We start from the raw sequence: 21572 nt of genomic DNA, 5'->3' as shown, positions 1-21572 counted from the left end.
TTGCAGCCTACAACAGCCCTCCACCTCATCCACAACTCCACCAATCTTGGTGTCATCAGCAAATTTACTGATCCACCCTTCAGCCCCCTCCTCTAAGTCATTAATAAAAATCACAAAGAGCAGAGGACCAAGCACCGATCCCTGTGGCACTCCGCTAGCAACCTGCCTCCAATCCGAAAATTTTCCATCCACCACCACCCTCTGTCTTCGATCAGACAGCCAGTTACCTATCCAATCGGCCAACTTTCCCTCTATCCCACACCTCCTCACATAATACATATTGTAAATCGTGCACCTGTTTGTCCTTATAACTTGGCAATTTTCACTGGGATTATGGATTTTTCGGACCATAATGTTTTGAAAACCAAATCAGACAAAAGGAGATCCACACATAAAAAAACGATATACCTTCATGTACACAAAACACATCCATACACACTCACAAAGAAACTAACTAGCACACATCTGATATATGCACACAAAATGCCCAAACTCAAGGCTCCAGTATGACTATGAAATGAAGTGTTTCCTGTTCAATACTGCATTAGCATTTTTAATCTCATGTACTCTAACTGAGAACCCTTCAGAACTGAGACATCAATGTATGTAGGCTGTGGGTTAGTCTGCAGTTCAGACATCGAGAAGGAGCGGAATGTAATGGAATGAAAATCTCAAATATGAAAAACCTAGAAACAAATAGGATCAAGAAAGATAAAAGCTCTGTTTCCAATATTTGTAAAAGGAAAGATAGCAGTAAATTTCTTCTGGTTTTCTGTGCTGGAAATTCAATCCTTTGCATGACTTCTCCTCACTCTTCCCTTTATTTGTGGTAATGTGCAACTCCAGAATGGAGTCAAACACAGGTTAATTTAGCTGGGCATTTTGAGGGTAAATCCTTCTTGTTCTTCCCTCTTGTCTATGTTCCCTTTGTGTTTGTGTTTAAAAAGGAGCTTTAGTATTTGCTACAGCCGATTTTCCATCATTGATCTTAACCATAGCAGCAGAATGTGCCTCTTTCAACATTCAGTATGACTATGACTAATAATAAATGTATAACTGTGATTTCTTTTCAGAATTTCTTTAATATTGTTTTTTATTGTACACCTTACAGAGTAAAATGCCAAGAATTCGCCAGTCCAAAATGTGGATATATAATTGGATGCCAGGGGTAGTCCTCTTGTATTGGTTTTTGAGTTCCGTGGGGATTTTCTTTTTACTGAATGAATGCTCCTTTATGCTTACACTGCACCAAAAAACAATTGTTGATTTGCAACTGAGGTAGACTTGATCTGTTCAACAAAAACCTTTAAAATGAAAGTTTGTGTCTGTGGCAGTGCGTAAGGAATTGGAAGCACATCTTTCACAATTGCTGCATTGGTCCAGTTAGCCTTTTAGAATGCTGAACATACTTTCCATGCCAACCATTATAAGTTTTTATGTTTATTCATCTGCTACCATCTCTAATTTAGTAATCCCTCCCTATGATGCTGTCGAATGGACCACCAAGCATTATGGCTCCCTCACTAATGGAGATTCTCAGAGTCCTTATAACATGGCCCCTACTATAACATTCCCGATTTAACTGCTGGAGATATTGTATAAAGAGGGGAATTACTGTTTGTCAGTCTTGTCGTTTGCCTTTTCCTTCTCCACTCCTGTTTTAAGTTCAGGCTAATGACAGTCATTTTTTTTAATGATTTGCATGCCTTTAGCATGGCAGATTAATTTGGTATGGAGGCTTCTAAGTGGTATATTGTGTGTTTGTGATTTTGATGGGAAACTTCACCCCAGTCATCTTCATGGGTAGGGAGGGCTCCATTATTACCAATTTGTGCCTGATGATGCAGTGCTGTTTGCTGTGGGAATTTCTGGTACAGCATAACATACCATGACAGCAAATCTCCTGGTCAGAGATGCTACAGACAGGGGCAGCATCCCTTCAGGAGCTTAGTGTTGTAGGGGACTTCCTCTCAACTTTGACATATATTTCTATTATTACTGAACTTCCCTCCTCCAATATGAGGCCCTCATCTCCTCCACATGCTGTGTCTCCCCGGTTTCTTTGACGTACGTTGCTCTCTGGCACATTGGGCGGAATTTTATCATTTTTGTGCCAAGTGCTGGCTCAGGTGAGAAAACTGGTGTCCAGCTGCACAGCCAGCATTTCTCGCCAGATAATCCACCACTTGGTGCAAAAGAAAATGGAGGTGTGGCCCACGCTGGCGGGTTATGCCTGGAAAAAGCCGGCAAAGCCATGAATCCCGAGATTGGGGCTCCCTTTTTAAAGGGCGCTCTGAATTTTAAAAAAGAACTACCCTCACCCCCACACACATAAGGGCAACCCACCCCCCATGGACATAGGGAACCCCCTCTCATGGAGCCCCCCAGAAGGGCCACCCTTGGCACTGCCACCTGGGGGCATTGCTGGGGACACTGCCAGGCATGTCCCTCTCTCCCCAGGGGCAGTACTTACCTGTGCCCGGCATGTTCTGTTTGCCTGATTCACGTTGTGCCAGATATGTTGTAAAGCTTGCTAATGTGTGGGAAATTCCAATGTGTGGGGACGATACAGTGAAGAAGTGCTTTAATGATAGGATCATTTTTAAAAATGAGGTTCCGGACCTTTCTGATCCCAACCATCGAGATTCTTGTTTCTGGAATCTCGGGGATTTTGGGTCCAGGCTGCCATTGCGCCCACAGCAAATGCGGGCACGAAATCCCAGCCATTGTCCCAGTGGCCATTCCTTTTGTGTGAGTAAACTGGGAAATGATAGGCTGCGAGAATGTAGTGAGCATTGCTGCTTATTATGATCCTGTCTCCTCCTGACGCCCACATAAATTCCATTCTTGGCAAGATTGACTGGGTATTGATTTGGATTAGATTGATCGGCTGTCCTTATCTGAGGAAGGGTGTCCTTGGTATAGACAGAGTACAGCGAAGGTTTACCAGGCTGATTCCTGCAGGGCAGGTCTGTCATATGAGGAGAGACTAAGTCGGTTAGGATTATATTCACTGGAATTTAGATGAGTGAGAGGGGCTCTCATAGAAACTACAAAATGTTAACAGGGTTAGACAGGGTAGATTCAGAAAAACTGTTCCCAATGGTCCGGCATGCTGGCATAGTGATTAGCACTGCTGCCTCCCAGTGCCAGGGACCCGGGTTCGATTCCCGGCTTGGGTCACTGTCTGTGTGGAGTTTTCACATTCTCCCCATGTGTGCGTGGGTTTCTTCTGGGTGCTCCGGTTTCCTCCCACAGTCCAAAAGATGTGCGGGTTAGGTGCATTGGCCATGCTCAATTGCCTCTTAGTGTCCCGGGGTGCATAGGTTAGAGGGATTAGCGGGGTAAATATGTGGGGTTACGGGGATAGAGTCTGGGTGGGATTGTTGTCAGTGCAGACTCGATGGGCTGAATGGCCTCCTTCTGCACTGTAGGGTTTCCTGGATTCTATGGTGGGGGAGTCCAGAACTAAGGGTCATAGTTTGAGGATAAGGGCCTTTTAGAACTGAGGTGAGGAGAAATTTCTTCACCCAGAGGGTGGTGAATGTGTGGAATTCGCTACCACAGAATGTAGTGGAGGCCAAAACATTGTCTGATTTCAAGAAGAAATTAAATATAGCTCTTGGCGCCAAAGGGATCAAGGAATATGGGGGGAAGGGGGATCAGGATATTGAATACGATAGTCAGCCATGATCAAAAGGAACGGTGGAGCAGGCTCCAAGGGCCGAATGACCTACTCTTGTTTCCGGTTTCTATGTTTCTCTGACTTATTCCTTGGTCCACGACAGCTGACGCAAATTTCCAGCTGCAATCATGAGAAATGCAGCATTGATTGAGATTTCACCATGGGGTATGGTCTGTATGGTGTGGTATCAGATCAGAGTGTCCAATACAAGCACTGCCCACTGCTGAAACAGCCCTGCATCAGTCTGTCTGGGATGAAGTTCCTCTTTAAATGTTGCTATTACTGAGTCTGGATGTGCTTTGACGTGCCTATGTTGGTCTGCTGTTAGAATCGGATGAAGTCCAGCCTCCTGAAGTTGTTGAAACTAGTGGAGAGTCCTCAGATCCAGTGACAGAAGAGGTCAAAGACCCTGAAAGTGTCGAGGAACCTGAAATTCCTGCAGCAGTTGTGGAACCCAAGGACAACCCATTGGAGGGAGAGGCTACAGTGGAAGAGGAAGAGATAGAAGTTCTGCCACCTCCAACTTCGCCAAAAGGTTAAATAACCCCTCCAGCCAGAAATCATATATTTCAATAGAAATATATCATCGGCTTACCTTTCCCTCAGTAGATGGATGTCCCCTTTGTCGGCCTACGCAGGTTGAAATTGCCTGAGATGTAAGCTAATGCAACTTTTGTTCCACACATGTCAGGCTCTTAAAAACATAATATGGTATCTTAAATAAGTGTAGCCAAAAAAAAAGGATATATCATTGGCTAAAACTGAGATAGGAGGACGTTTCTAAATCAAATTGATTGGATACTCAACAGTCTAATATCATTGTATCAGTTTAGAAGATTAATCTGAGCCCAATTTATATTGTTATGATCTAACTGCAGAAAGTATGTCAGTGTGTAGAATAATATTTTATAAATCGAACAAAACTTCAATATATTTTCATAATTACTTTTCTGCATTTGATAATTATTTATAATACAAATATGACAATTTCCTTCAATAAGATCTGGGTGCGTTGTGTGGATTTTTAAAAACAATTTTGTGAAACGCAGCTGTCGTAGGCTGACAATGGGAGAACATTTTACACGCTCTTGAATCCTCTGAAGCTTCCCCGACTCACATTCTTTTGCGGTGACAGACTAATAATCTTTTGCATAAAATGCAAGCACTAACACATGGAGCAATTTGGGAATTAACATTTACTCACCAGTCAGTGGCTTTTGTAAAGTTTCCTCTTGGTAACTTGAACAATCTTCCGCATATGTTGATATGCCCCCCTACGTTTAATATTACGTTTAGAACCTAATGATGGTATTTTATTGGTAATACTGTATATATAAAATATATAATGTATGCAGAATTTATTGGTAACTTCCATAAACTGTAGAAATGCTATTATATTGGACGGTTAAAACATTTACCTACTTGTATCAATGTATGGGTTTTCATCATCTTGTACATATAGTTTATGACAACCATTGGTCTAAGTTGTCACAAGTACACTGTATAATAATTATGGAGAATAATAATGACCCAGATTTTGCTGTCAAAATAATGCCGAGTCTACTGGCCTTTGCCAGTATGGTATAGCAACTTAAGGTGAGAGGCATATGCGCAGTTAAACTCAAATGTCCGAAGAAGTTGCACAGCTCTGTCGAATAGCTCTGCAAAAATGGCATATTGCTGTCTGCCTTACTATTAAAATGCATTGATTGCTATGAAGTTGTTGCATTCGCATGGTGGATATGAACTAAGCTCACCACACCAAGTGAACTATTAACTATTCTTGTCCAACTGCTCTCTTAACTATGTGAGAAGTATATTAATTACTGCCAATCAACCTCTCTCGCACAGAAAATTACCGGTTGCAGATGTGGAATCTCATTCCTCCACGTTTTAATTGTTGGAGATTTAAAAATCGTAAAATTTAAAACAAAAAATAAACTTTTACTTTTCCCCGTTGTCTTATTTCCCTCTTAATCTAATCTTTTCTTCCCTATATTTATCTTATTGTTGTTGATTTGACATTTAATTCACTCTTGTTTACATTTCCATCTCAGTTCTTGTGCTGTTATTTTCACAATCCTTCAATCCGATTGGTTACGGTTGCTTACGGTTCGCACGGCTCCCAGATACCCTGCTTCCCTGCAATGTTATCAGTTTTCAATAACTTGATTAAATGTAAAAACCTAAACGTTCAAGGGCAGGTCTAAGAAATGGCAGACGCCTCTAAATGTCCTCTCACAGCGAGCTTTATGGTTTAGTATTCATTGAAATAAAATTTGAAAGTATGGGCCAGTGTGGTCAATCTGTTCTGTGTAATAACATTCGGAACTTAAGAAAGCATAGCAGGAGGGAAGACCTTTCCTCGGATATACAATTTATATTGGGTAGGAAGGACTTTGTGCAACTAATTTATGTAATCTCCCAAATAAGTATTCCGTGAAATGTTTCCCTTACTACCACAGGCAGTTGAGAAAGGCTCCACTCTGACCTAACATCATTATAATCTTCAACTGTGCCGAGTTACATTTCACAGATGGCATTTCTAAGTTCCCAGTTCTCAGTATATGTACAGAATGAACGAGTTACAGGAATTAAAGTAATGAACTGTATTAAACAGAATTGAGTGTTTCATATTAGGAATGGTCATATGGAGATAATGATGATCATGGAACAGTGTGTGCTGGTCACAAAATCCACATCATTTCCTTTTCTTCATGCAAGGAATACTAACTGAATAACGATTGAAGAACTTGCCTCTTTCTGTATAGCATTTGAAGGATGGTCTTTGAAATTTTGTCAACACCAGTTGGTTAAGTACTTGTAGAAACAATTAAAATGCCTAAAGTGGAGTTCGGTAAGAAGTTTCACAACACCAGGTTAAAGTCCAACAGCTTTATTTGGAATCACAAGCTTTCGGAGCACTGCTCCGAAACAGGCCATTCAAACCCAATAGATATACACTGGTTTTTATGCCTCCTGCTCCATTTACTCCATCTCAATATATCCTTCTATTTTTCTCTTCCTCATGTACTTGTCTAATTTCCCTTCAATGCATCTCTGCCATTCACCTCAACCACTCCTTGTGAAACAGCATTCCACATTCTCACCACTCCCTAAAAAACTTCTCCTGAATTATTTATTGGACTTATTAGTGACTATCTTATATTTATAGCTCCTAGTTTTTGATTTCCCAGCAGAGGGAGTCTGACAGTGGCTTCAGTTTTGCGAGTAGGTTGACCGGGGATCTGACATTAATTTCTTCTTTTTAAAGTTCATTTTTTTAGTGTCACAAGTAGGCTCACATTAACACTGCAATGAAGTTACTGTGAAAATCCCCTAGTCGCCACACTCCGGCGCCTGTTCGGGTTACACGGAGGGAGAATTTAGCATGTCCAATGCACCTAACCGTCATGTCTTTCAGACTGGGGGAGGAAACCAGACCACCCGAAGGAAACCCACACAGACACAGGGAGAACGTGCAGACTTCACAGACGGTGACTCAAGTCAGGAATCGAACCCGGGTCCCTGGTGCTTTTGGCAGCAGCGCTAACCGCTGTGCCACCGTGCCGCCTGTCTTTTTGGTGAAGAAACACTGACCCTCCATTTCATTGCTTTACTTGGAAACTGAAATTAATATTCTCAGAGTGAAGTTGCGATGGCAAATTATTTTAAGCTGTATAAATTGTATAGTAGCCAAAGAAAATTGGATTAGAAACATAGAAACTAGAAGCAGGAGTAGGCCATGTGGCCCTTCGAGCCTGCTCCGCCATTCATTATGATCATGGCTGATCATTGAATTCAATATCCTGATCCTGCCTCCTCCCCCCATATCCCTTGATCCCTTTAGCCCCAAGAGTTTTATCTAATTTCTTCTTGAAATCAGACAACGCTTTGGCCTCAACTACATTCTGTGGTAGTGAATTCCACACATTCACCACCCTCTGGGTGAAGAAATTTCTCCTCACCTCAGTTCTAAAAGATTTACCCTTTACCCTCAAACTATGACCCCCTAGTTCTGGACTCCCCCACCATTGGGAACATTCTTTCTGAATCTACCCTGTCTAACCTTGTTAGATTTTATAAGTTTCTATGAGATCCCCTCTCACTCTTCTAATCTCCAGTGAATATAATCCTAACTGACTTAGTCTGTCCTCATATGACAGACCTGCCATCTCATCAATCAGCTTGGTAAACTTTCGCTGTGCTCCCTCCATTGCAAGGACACCCTTCCTCAGATAAGGACACCAAAACTGCACACAATACTGCAGATGTGGCCTCACCAACGCCCTATACAATTACAGCATAACATCCCTATACTCAAATCCTCTCGCTATGAAGGCCAACATACCATTTGCCTTCTTTACTCCCTGCTATACCTGGGCGCTTACTTTCAGTGACTGATGTACAAGGACTCCAAGGTCTCATTGAGTATCCACCTCTCTCAATTTACACCCATTCAAGTAATAATCTGCCTTCCTATTATTGCTACCAAAGTGGATAACCACACATTTACCCACATTATACGGCAACTGCCATGCAAATGCCCACACACTCAGCCTGTCTAAAGCACGCAGAAGCATCTCTGCATCCTCCTCACAGCTCACCCTCCGACCCAACTTTGTATCATCTGCAAATTTGGAGATAATATATTCAGTTCCCTCTTCCGAATTATTAATATATGTGTGAACATTTGGGACCCTAGCAGAGATCCCTGCGGAACTCCACTAGTTACTGACTGCCAATCAGAAAAAGACCCAAATATGCCAACTCTTTGCTTCCTATCTGCTAACCAGCTTTTTATCCATCGCAAGACATTGCCTGCAATCCCATGTGCTTTAACTTTACATAATAGTCTGTTATGTGAGACCTTGTCGAAAGCCTTCTAAGAGTCTAAATAAATTACACCCACCTGTTCTCCTAAGTCAACTCTACTCGTCACATCCTCCAAAAATATCAATAGATTTGTCAAGCATGATGAATTGACTAAGGACACATTTTTTAGAATACAGTAAGGAGACAAAGTTGATTCCATCAACAAATAATTTCTCAATTAAATGACACCTTGCCCTTGGAAATACATCAAAATTAAAAATAACCTAATGTGAAAAAATAAAATAAGATTTACTAAGTGTAGGTCAGATAGCACTCCAGGCAGCAAGGTGGCACAATGGTTAGCACTGCTGCCTCACAGCGCCAGGGACCCAGGTTTGATTCCTGGCTTTGGTCACTGTCTGTGTGGAGTCTGCACATTCTCCCCGTGTCTGCGTGGGTTTCCTCCCACAGTCTGAAAGACGTGCTGGTTCGGTGCATTGGCCGTGCTAAATTCTCCCTCAGTGTACCCGAACAGGCGCTGGAGTGTGGTGACTAGGGGATTTTCACAGTAATGTCATTGCAGTGTTGATGTAAACCTACTTGTGACACTAATAAATAAACTTTAAAAACTCCTTAGGCCTCTTATTCAGGGTTATTCAAGGTCATTCTGTGTGCTGCTAAAAGAATATAAGTGGTTTCTTTATCCACATATAGATGCCAAGTCAGGTGTGCGAGTCAGCACAGGGAGGTGCAATCAGGAATAAAATGTCAGGTATATTTCACATCAAAACCTTTGGCGGGGGCGGGTGGCGGTGGGAATGATGGGTGGGAAGTTCAAAGCCAAAGAGAATTTATAAGCTGGATCAAAAAATACTTGCCTACCAAATGGATTTTTGAAAATCCACCTTCAGAGATGTACATGTTCTGAAAATCAAGCTGCCTGAATGCAAATATACATATGCATATATACACATAGGTATACACATGCATGCCAACAATAAACACATATTGTACTGCACTACAAATACATGAATCACAGTCATCGCACCATCAACATCTGACAAGTGGATGGTCCCTCTCCAATGCTCCTTCCACTAGTTCTCCTCTCTCCAAAGTCAACAGGAAACTTTTCCATGTGAGATGTCAGATGGGTAGTGGTAAAGCTCTATTCTTGGTGTGCTGGGAGGCTCAGATTAAATTCTGTTACATTCTACTTCTCTTCCGACCCTATATTTGTGTTAATGCGTGACTGCCCTTTGCTTCAGAATGGAGTTGAACTTTTTCTTTGAATTTGTTTGAGCTAGGTTGGGCACTTTGATGCTAAATTCCTCTTGTTTTCCCTTCATGTCAAGGTTCTCTTCTCACTGCGTTTATTTGAAATAGTAGTTTCAAAACTGGGATTTTCCACCACTGATCCTAACCATAGCAGCAAGTGTAATAGCAAATGTAGGATTTTAATTTCCTTTCGGAATTGTGTTGGCTTTGTTTGTTACTTTACACTTTGCAAAGTAAGCTCATAAGAGTCCGTCTGTCCAAACCTGGATGCCAAGAATAGTCCTCTTGTTTTCTTGTCTTTCAGTCCCTTTTGGAATTATTTTTTTCCTGAATGAGTGTTTACTTATTATCAATGTTTTAAAAATATAAACTAAAAATTAATTACTTGCAATAAGGGAAGAGCTTGAAAAGCTTTTCAGCGAAACAGATTAAATGAAAGGTGAATAGAAAAATAAAAACACATCAAGTTAACCTTCTTTCAAAGTTGAATATATCTCTCCTTATCCATTGGCTCACTCCCTTCATCCCCTTGACATGCTGTGTCATGTGAGCGAGGTTCCAAACTCCATTGACATAAGCTGCCTTGTGACACCTTAGCCCAGTGGCCATTCTTCTTGTGTGAGCATGGGGAGGTATTGATGGTCTTTTAGACTGTAGTGAGCATCCCTACTCATTATTATCTTGTTCCCTCACACAATCAATTCCCAGAAAGATTCACTGGATACAGGTTGGAAGCCTGTCTGATTTGTTCTTTTTTTCTTGATTCACTGGCTCTGGGGCCAGTTCTTTGTGCCAGCCGACTGCTTTGTCTGAGGTCAGCACAGATTGAAATTTCAATGTGGGTCCTCTGGGATATATGGATTTTGTAACGGACCATGCAGTACTCTGCTCTCGTTTTTTTGAATGGATTGCTGAGGGTAGATCTTGGCATTGCGCCACAGTGAGTGGCACGATGGCACAGTGGTTAGCACTGCTGCCTCACAGCGCCAGGGACCTGGGTTCGATTCCCGGCCTGGATCACTGTCTGTGTGGAACCTGCATGTTCTCCCCATGTCTGCGTGGGTTTCCTCCGGGTGCTCCAGTTTCCTCCCAGAATCTGAAAGACATGCTGGTTAGGTGCATTGGCTATGCTAAATTCTCCCTCAGTATACCCGAACAGGCGCCGGAGTATGGCGACTGGGGGATTTTCACATTGCAGTGTTAGTGTAAGCCTACTTGTGACACTAATAAATAAACTTTAAGTGGTGCAATACAGGGTGATAGTGAATCAACAGTCTTTTTAAGTTTTCTCCTGATTGACCTCAAAGTTAAAATCTATTCCCTTGTGTCATAGTAGATTCTGATACAAGCAGCCCTCCATCATTTTGACTGAGGCGAAGTTTCACTTTAAGCGTAACTGATATTGTGTGTCCTGATATATGTTGACATGGTTATGTTGACCTATGATTAGAAGCAGATGAGGTCCAGACTCCTGAAGTGGTTGAAGCTGCTGAAGAGAACACAGAGACAGTATCGGAAGAGGACAAGGTCCCTGAAGCTGAAATCACCGAGGAACCTGCAAGGCCTTCAACGCTTGTAGAACCCAAAGACATCCCATTGGAGGGAGAGACTGAGACATTGGTTGCAGCTCCAGAGGAAGCTGATCAAATCAAAGGTTAAAACAATTCCTCCCAAAAATAATTATTTACTTCCGTTGAAGTATCTAATTATCCTGGGTTATTTCAACCCTCATCTCAATTCACCTTGCCCTTGCTCCTCCGACTTCACAGTCCTTCTGTCCTCCTTGAACCTTCCCCTCCAAATAAATGCTCATTCCTATGGTCACTCCCTTGGCCTTGCCTTCACACATGGCTTATCTATCCACCTCATCTCAATCAAAGACATAGCCATCTCTGTACTTGTCCTTTTATCCCACTAATATCCCCCTTCTAACTGCACTTCCTTCTATGATTGCCCTTGGAAAAACACTTTCACAAGTTTGAAGAAGAGTCATTCGGACACGAAATGTTAACTCTGTTTCTCTTTCCACAGATGCTGCCAGACCTGCTGAGTTTTTCCAGAATTTTCTGTTCTTATTTCAGATTTCCAGCCTCTACAATATTTTGCTTTTATCCAGAAGTTTTACCAGCCTTTGAGTGAAGAACGTCCTTCTCATGTCAGCCCTAGGTAGCCTGCCCCTTATTCTGAGACTGTCTCTCTTGGTTCTAGACCCCCAGCCAGGCGAAACATCCTTCCTGCATCTACCCTGTTGAGCCCTGTAAGAATTTTGTATGTTTCAATGATACCACCTCTCGTTCTTCTAAACTCTAGAGAATCCAGGCCCTATCATTCCTCATAGGACAATCCTGCCATCCCAGGAATCAGTCTGGTGAACATTCATTGCATTCCCTCTATGGCAAGTATATCCTTTCTTAAATAGGGAGACTAATACTGTACACAATACTCCAGGTATGGTCTCACTCCAGGTATGGTCTCAGTAAGGCTCTGCACAATTGCAGCTAGACATCTTTACTCCTGTACTCAAATCTTCTGGCAAAAAAGGCCAAAATACCATTTGTTGTCCTAAATGCTTGCTGTATCTGTATGTTAGCTTTCAGTGACTCATGAACAAGGACACCCAGGTCCCTTTGGACATCAACACCTCTCACCATCTAAGAAATATTCTTAAATACTTTAAAACTTTAAACTTTTTACTCTGTTTTTCCACCAATGTGATTAACTTCATATTTTTCCATATTCCATCTGCCATGTTCTTGCCCACTCACTTAGCCTGTCTAAATCCCTTGAAGCCTCTTTGCATCCTCCTCACAACTCACGACCCTGCTTAATCTTGTTACATCGGCAAACTTGGAAATACTGCATTTAGTCCCCACATCTACGTCATTGATATAGATTGTGAATTATGAATGTACTATAATTAATATATTATAATTATTCTAACTGTATACAAATTATTATATATGTACAGCGTAGATTCACCAGAATTATATGAGGGCACAATGGATTTAATTGTAAACATAGCTAATGTTCCAGTTGGTTTAGAAAGTTGAGTAATCCAACTGAGATATTTAAAGTTGTTGAGGAATTCAATGGCCGGAATTCTCCAGCTGTCCACGCCCTGTCTCTGCTGCCGGCAAGGCTGGAGAATTTGGTGCTCAGTCAAATCTCCCTTCACTGAGAATCCTGGTTGCAAGCGAGGTTGGAGAATCCAGTCCGATATGTACAGACAGCGAGCATAGCGCACAAGGAGGCATGTCTGACGATAGTTCCCTGCAAATCTATGGAAGCATAAAATGAAGTCAGACAAGAAGAAAACTGCGAATGTTGCGATACAAAGCCTCGATCAAAATCTTCATAATGATAAAGGGTAGATACCCAGGCCCTTTAGAAGTGAAATCAAGAAGCATTTTTAAAAATAAAAATGGCATTGAAAACTTGGAACTTGTTCCCCAAAAGGTTATGGACACAGAGTCAACTGAAGTTTTCAAAACTTAGATCAAAATATTTTTTGTTAGGTCAGGGTATCAAAGATTATGGGATAAACAGATATTGGAGTTGATCACTAAGATCTGACTGAATGACAGAATGATCAGTAAGATCTGACTGAATAATAGAACAGGGGGATGTTGCTGAATAGTCTGCCCCTGATCCTACGTCTTTGTGTGAGTGAACACCAGGCAAGGCAAAATACACAAAATACAAACACCATACAAAATACAAGCCCTCAAATACAGAAAAACAAGCATCAATGCATCACTAAGCACAAATGCTCCCAGTTAGACAGCTAAAAGATCCCCATTGACAAGTTGTTTTGTAGGATTGACCCAGGTGTTCTCCTAACAGTAAAAGGTTTCGGCTTAAGTGAGGATAGGTATCCAGATCCATGGACTGGAGCAAGGCAACTTCTTGCGAGCTATCCCCAGTATACCTTCTAATTCTATCTTTTACTCTCACTCTATGCTTTTAAAACTGTACTCTAACTCTTTTAAACTCTCTAACACTGTATTCTGCACCCTCTCCTTTGTTTTTCCCCTATGTACTCTATGAATGGTATGTTTTGGCTGTATGGTGTGCAAGAAACAATACTTTTCACTGTATATTAATACATGTGACAATAATAAATCAAATTGAATTAAATGCTTTTACAGATGAAAATATTAATGAGACCTCTGAATATGTGACATTTGGTAAATATGGTATGGGGGAAGGGTGAAGGAAGAAATGATCACACAGATGTAAACAGACAATACTGAGAAGGCCACATTACAAAGAACAAAGAACAGTACAGCACAGGAACAGGCCCTTCGGCCCACCAAGTCTGTGACGATACAGATGCCTCTCTAATCTAATATTTTCTAGCCTCTATGTGGTCCATATCCCTCTATTCCCTGCCTGTTCATGTATCTATCCAGATGCCTCTTGAACGTTGTTATAGAATTTGCTTCCACCACCTCCTCCGGCAGTGCATTCCAGGCATTCATCACCCTCTGTGTGAAAACTTGCCCCTTACATCTCTTTTAAACTTTTCCCCTCTCACTTTCAACCTATACCCCCAAGTAATTGACCCTACGACCCTGGGAAAAAGACTCTCTGACTACCCACTCTATCCAAGCCTGTCATAATCTTGTAAACCTCTATCAGGTCCCCCCTCATCCTCCGACACTCCAGTGAAAACAATCCAAGTTTGTTCAACCTTTCTTCATAGTTCATATCCTCCAAACCAGGCAACATCTTGGTAAATCTCTTCTGCACCCTTTCTAATGCATCAACATTCTTCCGGTAACGTGGCGACCAGAATTGTACACAATACTCCAAATGCGGCCTAACCAAAGTCTTATACAGCTGCAACATGATTTTCCAATTCTTCTACTCAACGTCCTGACCGATGAAGGCCAGCATGCCATATGCCTTCTTGACCACCCTGTCCACCTGAGCTGCCATCTTCAGGGAACTGTGGAGAGCAGTGAGAATCCAGAGACTCAGAGTTCTGGACTGTGTAGGCTTCATAGACTTTATGATCAGAAATGGCATTAATAGCAAAGGCATTGACTGATTCTTTGACTAGTAGTCCAGGATGCAGCCATTTACTTTGCTGCCCCTTGTAAAACTCTTTGGAGGCTGCAGACACTTAATTTCCTGCTTCCTCAGGTCCAGCTGAGCTTGGAGGCTCATCAATGCAATTGAAATAAACCGACTCTTGAAAATCAGTGAAGGTCAGTGTAATAATGGCTGATTGTATGGCACTAATATACAGCCTGACTAATGCCTAATTCAAGGACTCAATCAGACAATCTACCTGAGAGTGTTCTATTATAATCACCATTGGAATACCAACAAGGTTAATAAGTGCCTCCCTAGATAGATTATTAGAAAGATAGTCACCTATTGTCTATCGGGTTGAAATTTTTGCATCTGATAGCAAAAGGTAGCATTATATTCAAATTATGGACATTAATCAGTCAAGTTTTCATCACAGGGAAAATGAAGAGGGTGCTGTATAGTAGTCATGAATTATAGAGTAAGTTAATATGAACATTTCAAATGATGATAGTGACAGAAAATGCTGGAAATACACAGCAGGTCCGAAAACATCTGTGGAGAGAGAAACAAATGGATGGTTTAGGGTGATGAATTTTCAACTGGAAATGTTAGAGATATAACAGGTTTTATGTAAGTGCAGAGGCAGGGAAATGTAGGGGAGCAGAGGAGAGAACAAAAAGGAATGGCTGTGGCGCCATTCCTGTTAGGCTGCAGCTGGAAAGAACTCCAAAGATGTGCAGGTTAGGTGGATTGGCCATGCTAAAATTGCCCCTTAGTGTCAGGGGGACTAGCTAGGGTAAATGCATGGGGTTATGGGGACAGGGCCTAGGTGGTCAGTGCAGACATAATGGGCCGAATGGCCTCCTTCTGCATTGCAAGATTCTATGGGTTCTATGGTCCCATTTCGCCTTGCACTTCTGTCCTTATAATCTCGGCACGGTAGCACAGTGGTTAGGGCGGCACGGTAGCACAGTGGTACAGCACAGGCCTTGTTCATGTTACATAGCATGTGTGTGCGGCCTTAAAGGAACTATACATTGATAAAAACTGACCAGGCACAACAGTTGTAAAAGGAGGATTGGTTTTTGATAGGGTGGAAGATTTAGAAGAAATCATAGAAACCCTACAGTGCAGAAGGAGGCCATTCGGCCCATCGAGTCTGCACCGACCACAATCCCACCCCACATATTTACCCGCTAATCCCTCTAACCTACGCATCCCAGGACTCTAAGGGGCAATTTTTAACCTGGCCAATCAACCTAACCCACACATCTTTGGACTGTGGGAGGAAACCAGAGCAAACCCATGCAGACACGAGGAGAATGTGCAAACTCCACACAGACAGTGACCCGAGCCAGGAATCGAACCCGGGACCCTGGAGCTGTGAAGCAGCAGTGCTAACCACTGTGCTACCGTGCCGCCCTAACCACTGTGCTACCGTGCCGAGATTATAAGGACAGAAGTGCAAGGCGAAATGGGACCTGGGAAGGAATAAAAGATGGGTCGAGAGGAGATTTGAATGGGAAAAGTAGAATCAATACCAACAGCTGCTGTCCAAAAAACATAGCAGCAATGGTTATGATCCAAACTTATAATCAGCCAGCACAGAAGGAGCCAATTTGGTCTACTGTGCTGTACAAATGTTATCCAATCAAACGCTGAACCAAACTGATCAAAAATCTTAGAATGGTTACAGCACAGAAGAAGGCCATTCAGCCCACTCTATCTGTGCCCGGCTCTCTGCAAAGCAACTCAGCAAGGGCCACTCTCCCTCCCTTTTCCCTTAGCCCTGCAAATCTTTTCTCTTCATGTACTTATTCAATTCTCTGCTGAAAGTCATGATTGACTTTGCCTCTACCACTCTCTGGCGGTACATTCCAGATCCTAACCACTCGCTGCGTAAAATCTTTCTTTCTCATTTTGTTGTTAGTTTTCTTACATTCACCATAATTCCTCTGGTTCTTGACCCTGCCATCAATGTGAATAATTTCTTTCCATCTGCTCTACCCAATCCTTTCATGATTTTGAATGCTTCTATCAAATCTCCTCTTAACCGCCTCTTCTCTAAGGAGAACCTGACTGATCCAGTCAATCCACCTAACTGAAGTCCCTCATTCTCAGAACCAAGCTCATAAATCGTTCTTGCCCCTCTCTAAAGCTTTCACATCCTTCTTAATATATGGTGTTGTAAAGATGTACTTTCACAGATTTCATTAGTGAACACAAAAGGTATTTATTAATAAGAATTATACAGCAGCTGCATGTCTGTAGCTTGCTCCCAAAAGATCTCTTTGCCCAGGAGCCTATCTCACCATGGGGTGATTCCACGCTCTGAGTCTCGATCAGTCACCCAGACCAGATGAACCTTACTCTGCTGTGTTGCCCTTAAAGAAACAATCACCACATCCCTCCCCCTTTAACTCCTTTATACAATGTTTAATAACTAATTCACTGCATCCTAAATACAGTCAGCGATTTTGGCGGCAGGGATGGCTTCAGGTTTCTGCCCTAACTAGTGAATGGCATGTGCCATTTTGTGCACTCTGCAGCTGTTGTGCACCTTTTCCACAACTTTCCATGGCAGCGCTATCTCCATTGCTTGTTCAAAATTTCTGTCAACCTCTGTAAGCAATCTGTGTTGAATAGCATCATAGTTCAAGCCACAGACTAACCTATCCCATAACATGTCATTTAGGGCAGGCCTAAAATCACAATACTCTGATAATTGCTTCAGTTTGGTCATGTAAGTCCCGATTGATTCACGTGGGGCTCTTGCCCTCGAATTAAATCTGAATCTCTGGAGTATGACTGATGGTTGAGGTTTTAATTGAGCCTTAACGAAATCCACAGGCTCACTAAATGATTTGGAGTTAGGCGCACTTGGGGCTGTAAGTCTGTGAATACGTTTATAGGTTTGAATTCTATGAATACTTAGGAGAATTACTTTGCCTCATCCCCTATTTAATTTGCTTGGAAATAATCCCCAAGGTGCTCATTGTATTGTGTCCCGTCCCCATGGAGGAGACAAATGTTTCTGTTCACCTAAAGAGAAGCATTCTGGTGAGAACACAAAAGGTATTTATTGATAATTGTACAGTAGCCACGAGAAAGAAAAATTAGGAACTGGAGGCCTGGGAGAATGTTTGGAACTTTAACATGAAATAAACTGAAATGACTGCCAATAGGAAGTGCTGCAATTATTACTGCCCACTGCAGGGTGTTGAAAACTGCACATTGTACTGGCAGACCACATAGAACAGTACCACCACAAAGATATAAAGAGGCAAGTCAATGCAAGTCTATGGGATTCACAACAGAAAAGGAAGCCCTCTCTGTTTGCACCCGGTCCATGGTATTGCTGTAACCAGAAGAGAAAATGCTGGAAAATCTCAGCAGGTCAGGCAGCATCTGTAAGGAGAGAAAAGAGCTGACGTTTCGAGTCCAGGTGACCCTTGGTCAAAGCTTTGTCATGGTATTGCTGTGTCCTCCCCAACACCACTGCTGTGTTTTATCCTCTCTTTTTGTTGAAGTTAGAACACTGTAAAGTGCCTGATCAAAAGGTGAGGTGCTGTCTTTGAGCTTCATTGGAGCAGTAGAGAAGGCCACGTACAGAGTGGGAGTGGGGGGACAGAGAATTAAAATGGCAGATGCCTGGAAGCTCGGGGTCACGCTTTCAGGCTGAATGGAGATGTTCTGTAAAACCAGTCTCCCAATCAGCTGTTAGTCTCCTCCAAGACATGACAGTGTTCTGGACTCGACTTCTGAACGATTTCAGATCATAACCACCGTCCCCATTTTCTCAGGCAGATTTCATTATTCCCCTTTCGCCTCTTCTTGACCCATCATTTACTTCTTTTCTTGTCCCATTGCCACCTCCGTTTGTCTTGCAGCATCATCCCATTTGTTATTTCACCTTGTCACCAACCTTCTGTTTTGTTCTCTCCTCCCTTCCCCGCTGCTCCCTCACCCCTTCCCTCTCTCTTGTTTGGAGTCTTTATAGACCCCGGTTCTCTCACTTTGTCCAGTCCCGATAAAAGGTCTTTGGCCTGAAACAGTCACTTTCTTTCCCTTTTCACGGACGCAGTCAAATCGGCTGAAGAATTCCACCATTTTCTGTTCTGATTTCAGATTTACAGCTTCTGCAGTATTTTGCTTTTGTGGTACCGATAAGAGGTTTATTTTGCTCCATCTCGGTTACAGAACGTGATGCATCTCATTTTGATTATTCAGATTTGGTTAATGTTGATTCAAGGTGCAGCAAAGGTGATGCAGAACAAGCTTATTGATTGAGGTGTTCAGAATAATTTCCAAATGTGTAATATATTTCTATTATGTGGTTTAACACAATTATATGAGGTCAACTAAAGATGATTAACATCTGTTTGTAATCATTTGATTATGTAACCATTAGCTAGGCCATTATTTTTATACACATTAGGAATTTCTGTTTGTGAGTGATGATAATCTGACCAATTTGAATTGCAAGTTACAATAATGTTTACCAAACTATACTGAATAAGATAAATTACAGTAGCAAAGAAGAAATGGATCTCAACAGTGCGGAAGGAGGCCATTCAGCCTATTGAGTCTGCACCGACTCTTACCCAGGCTTACCATTTAACCCCACATATTTACCCTGCTAATCCTCCTACCATATATATCTTGGGACGCCAAGGGGCAATTTAACATGACCCTAACCTGCACATCTTTGGAGTGTGGGAGGAAACCGGAGCACTCGGAGGAAACCCACGCAGACAGGAGGACAACATGCAAACTCCACACTGTCAAGGCTGGAGTTGAACCCGGGTACCTGGCGCTGTGGGGCAGCAGTGCTAATCACTGTGCCAGCCTTATATACATACGAGGCGGCACGACGGCACAGTGGTTAGTACTGCTGCCTCACAGCGCTAGGGACCCGGGTTCAATTCTGTCCTCGGGTGACTGTGTGGAGTTTGCACGTTCTCCCTATGTTTGTGTGGGTTTCCTCCAGGTGCTCCGGTTTCCTCCCACAGTCCAAAGATGTGCAGGTTAAGTGGATTGGCCTTGCTAAATTGCCCCTTAGTGTCCCAAGATGTGCTGATTAGATGGGTTAGTCATGGTTAATGTGTGGAGTTCCTGGGATAAGGCAAGGGGGAGGGCCTATGTAAGATACTCTGTCAGAGAGTTGGTGCAGACTCGAAGGGCCAAATTGCCTCCTTCTGCTCTGTAGAGATTCTATACATGAACACATAACACATCCTCTTCACCTCCAAAACCACTTACTTGCATCTCTGGCTCTAACTTGTCCCCTTATCACCAGAGCACCCCCCCCCCTCCCCGCCCCGACCCCCCACCGCCCCCCCCCCCCCAACTTCCCCAGAAGCCCCTTCTGAACATGTGCTGAACTGCCGGTGGACAACACATCGCTGGCCAATATTCCACAGGTCAAAAGTCACTTCCTGCCCAGATTGACCAGGAATTGGATTAGTAGAATGCCAATGCGTTCTCATGGTTACACTTGCTGTGGCCTAACACTATCGCAAGCAGTGGGGAAATCAACTGAAACTAGCAGCTTCCCACTGAACACCTCCCAAGCCTCCCTGCCCCTCCTCCCACCCCACTCCCCACTGTCCCAATCCCAGAAATGTCCTTCATAACCAATGCCACCAGAGAACTTGAGCAGGGTGGAAAGCCTGACTTAAGACAGGAGAAATTACATTTTCCAAAATAAAAAGCCAACTATATTTCAGTTAAAGTCAATATTCTATCTTTCAAAAAGCGAATAATTTGTATAAAGAGGTTCTCCTGTTCAACTTTCCTTCTAGGTTGAATCAGGTGATGCAGTTGTGCTATTATCTTTCCGAAACTAAGTGATTGTTTGATTCTGTTGACCACGTCCACAATCACCTTTTCATTGTTTTTGCAAGAGATCCGAAATAAAGTCGTAAGTTATATGTCACCCTGCATTGTGACCCGTTCTTGATATCCCAGGCAAGCAAAGGGTTAAATGCTATTCCCCATATTGTATTAGATTCCTGCCTTGGCTAGAATCTGTTCATGTTTTAGGTTAGGGAGAGAGGGCATCAAAAAATGGGGGCTAGGGGAGAGAGTAGGCTGGAAAATGGGGGCTCGAGGAGGGGGACTGGGAAATGGGGGCTCGGGTAGACAGGAAACTGGGAATGAAGTCACCATGGGTTGTAGCATTTTCTGCAGAACTGGAAACAGGAGCAACAAGGTAGTGAATGGCAGCAACACTGGGAGAAAAGCAGCCAGTAAAAGAAGAAGTGAAACTTGGGGACTTTACTGTGGGTAAATAATGGAAGTTTATTTCTATAGGTGGGAGAATGGGGGGAAAGGGAACAGAAATTAAGGATTCCCACGTGAAGAAATGAGATGGAAGGGATGAGGAAGGTTGTTGAACTCAAGACCAATGGATCATGGGGTCCTTCATCACACAAAACTATTCTGGCTGAGACTAAAACCTCATTTCAAAAGGGATGGGGTAAATAAATCACATGATCAGATATTGTGATCAGAATGCCACATCATCAAATCAACCGGAGATGCATCCAAATAACCTCCCCACCCAGACCCCTGTCCATCCACCCTGCTGAATTGGGCTTGGCCTTGCTCTGCTCAGGCTAACACGGTGTCACAGTGGTTAGCACTGCTGCCTCACAGCGCCAGGGACCTGGGTTCAATTCCCGTCTTGGGTCAGTCTGTATGAAGTCTGCACGTTCTCCCCATGTCTGCGTGGGTTTCCTCCGGGTGCTCCGGT

The 21572-nt window shown here is 42.8% G+C and overlaps 1 protein-coding gene across 2 annotated transcripts in view; it reads left to right on the top strand.

The window, feature by feature from the left end:
- Nucleotides 1–20747, top strand: part of mgarpa (mitochondria localized glutamic acid rich protein a) — a 47082-nt gene extending 26335 nt beyond the window's left edge. Inside the window, exons 4-6 of one of the 2 annotated variants that reach the window (XR_013497598.1) lie at nt 4014–4220; nt 11226–13329; nt 13360–13912. Coding sequence is in view for 1 of the 2 variants with exons in the window: in XM_078210597.1 (XP_078066723.1) it covers nt 4014–4220; nt 11226–11429; nt 20620–20624 (416 nt within the window). In the remaining variant the exon portion in view is untranslated. Of the gene's footprint in view, nt 1–4013; nt 4221–11225; nt 13330–13359; nt 13913–20619 lie in introns of those variants that run through there. The other variant, XM_078210597.1, reaches the window with a different exon arrangement.
- The last annotated feature ends 825 nt before the right edge of the window (nt 20748–21572 follow it).

Source organism: Mustelus asterias, chromosome 1, assembly GCF_964213995.1.
Source record: "Mustelus asterias chromosome 1, sMusAst1.hap1.1, whole genome shotgun sequence".
Taxonomy (NCBI): Eukaryota; Metazoa; Chordata; class Chondrichthyes; order Carcharhiniformes; family Triakidae; genus Mustelus; species Mustelus asterias.
The sequence above is the reverse complement of the archived record's forward strand: the minus strand, read 5'-3'. Positions and strand labels throughout refer to the sequence as shown.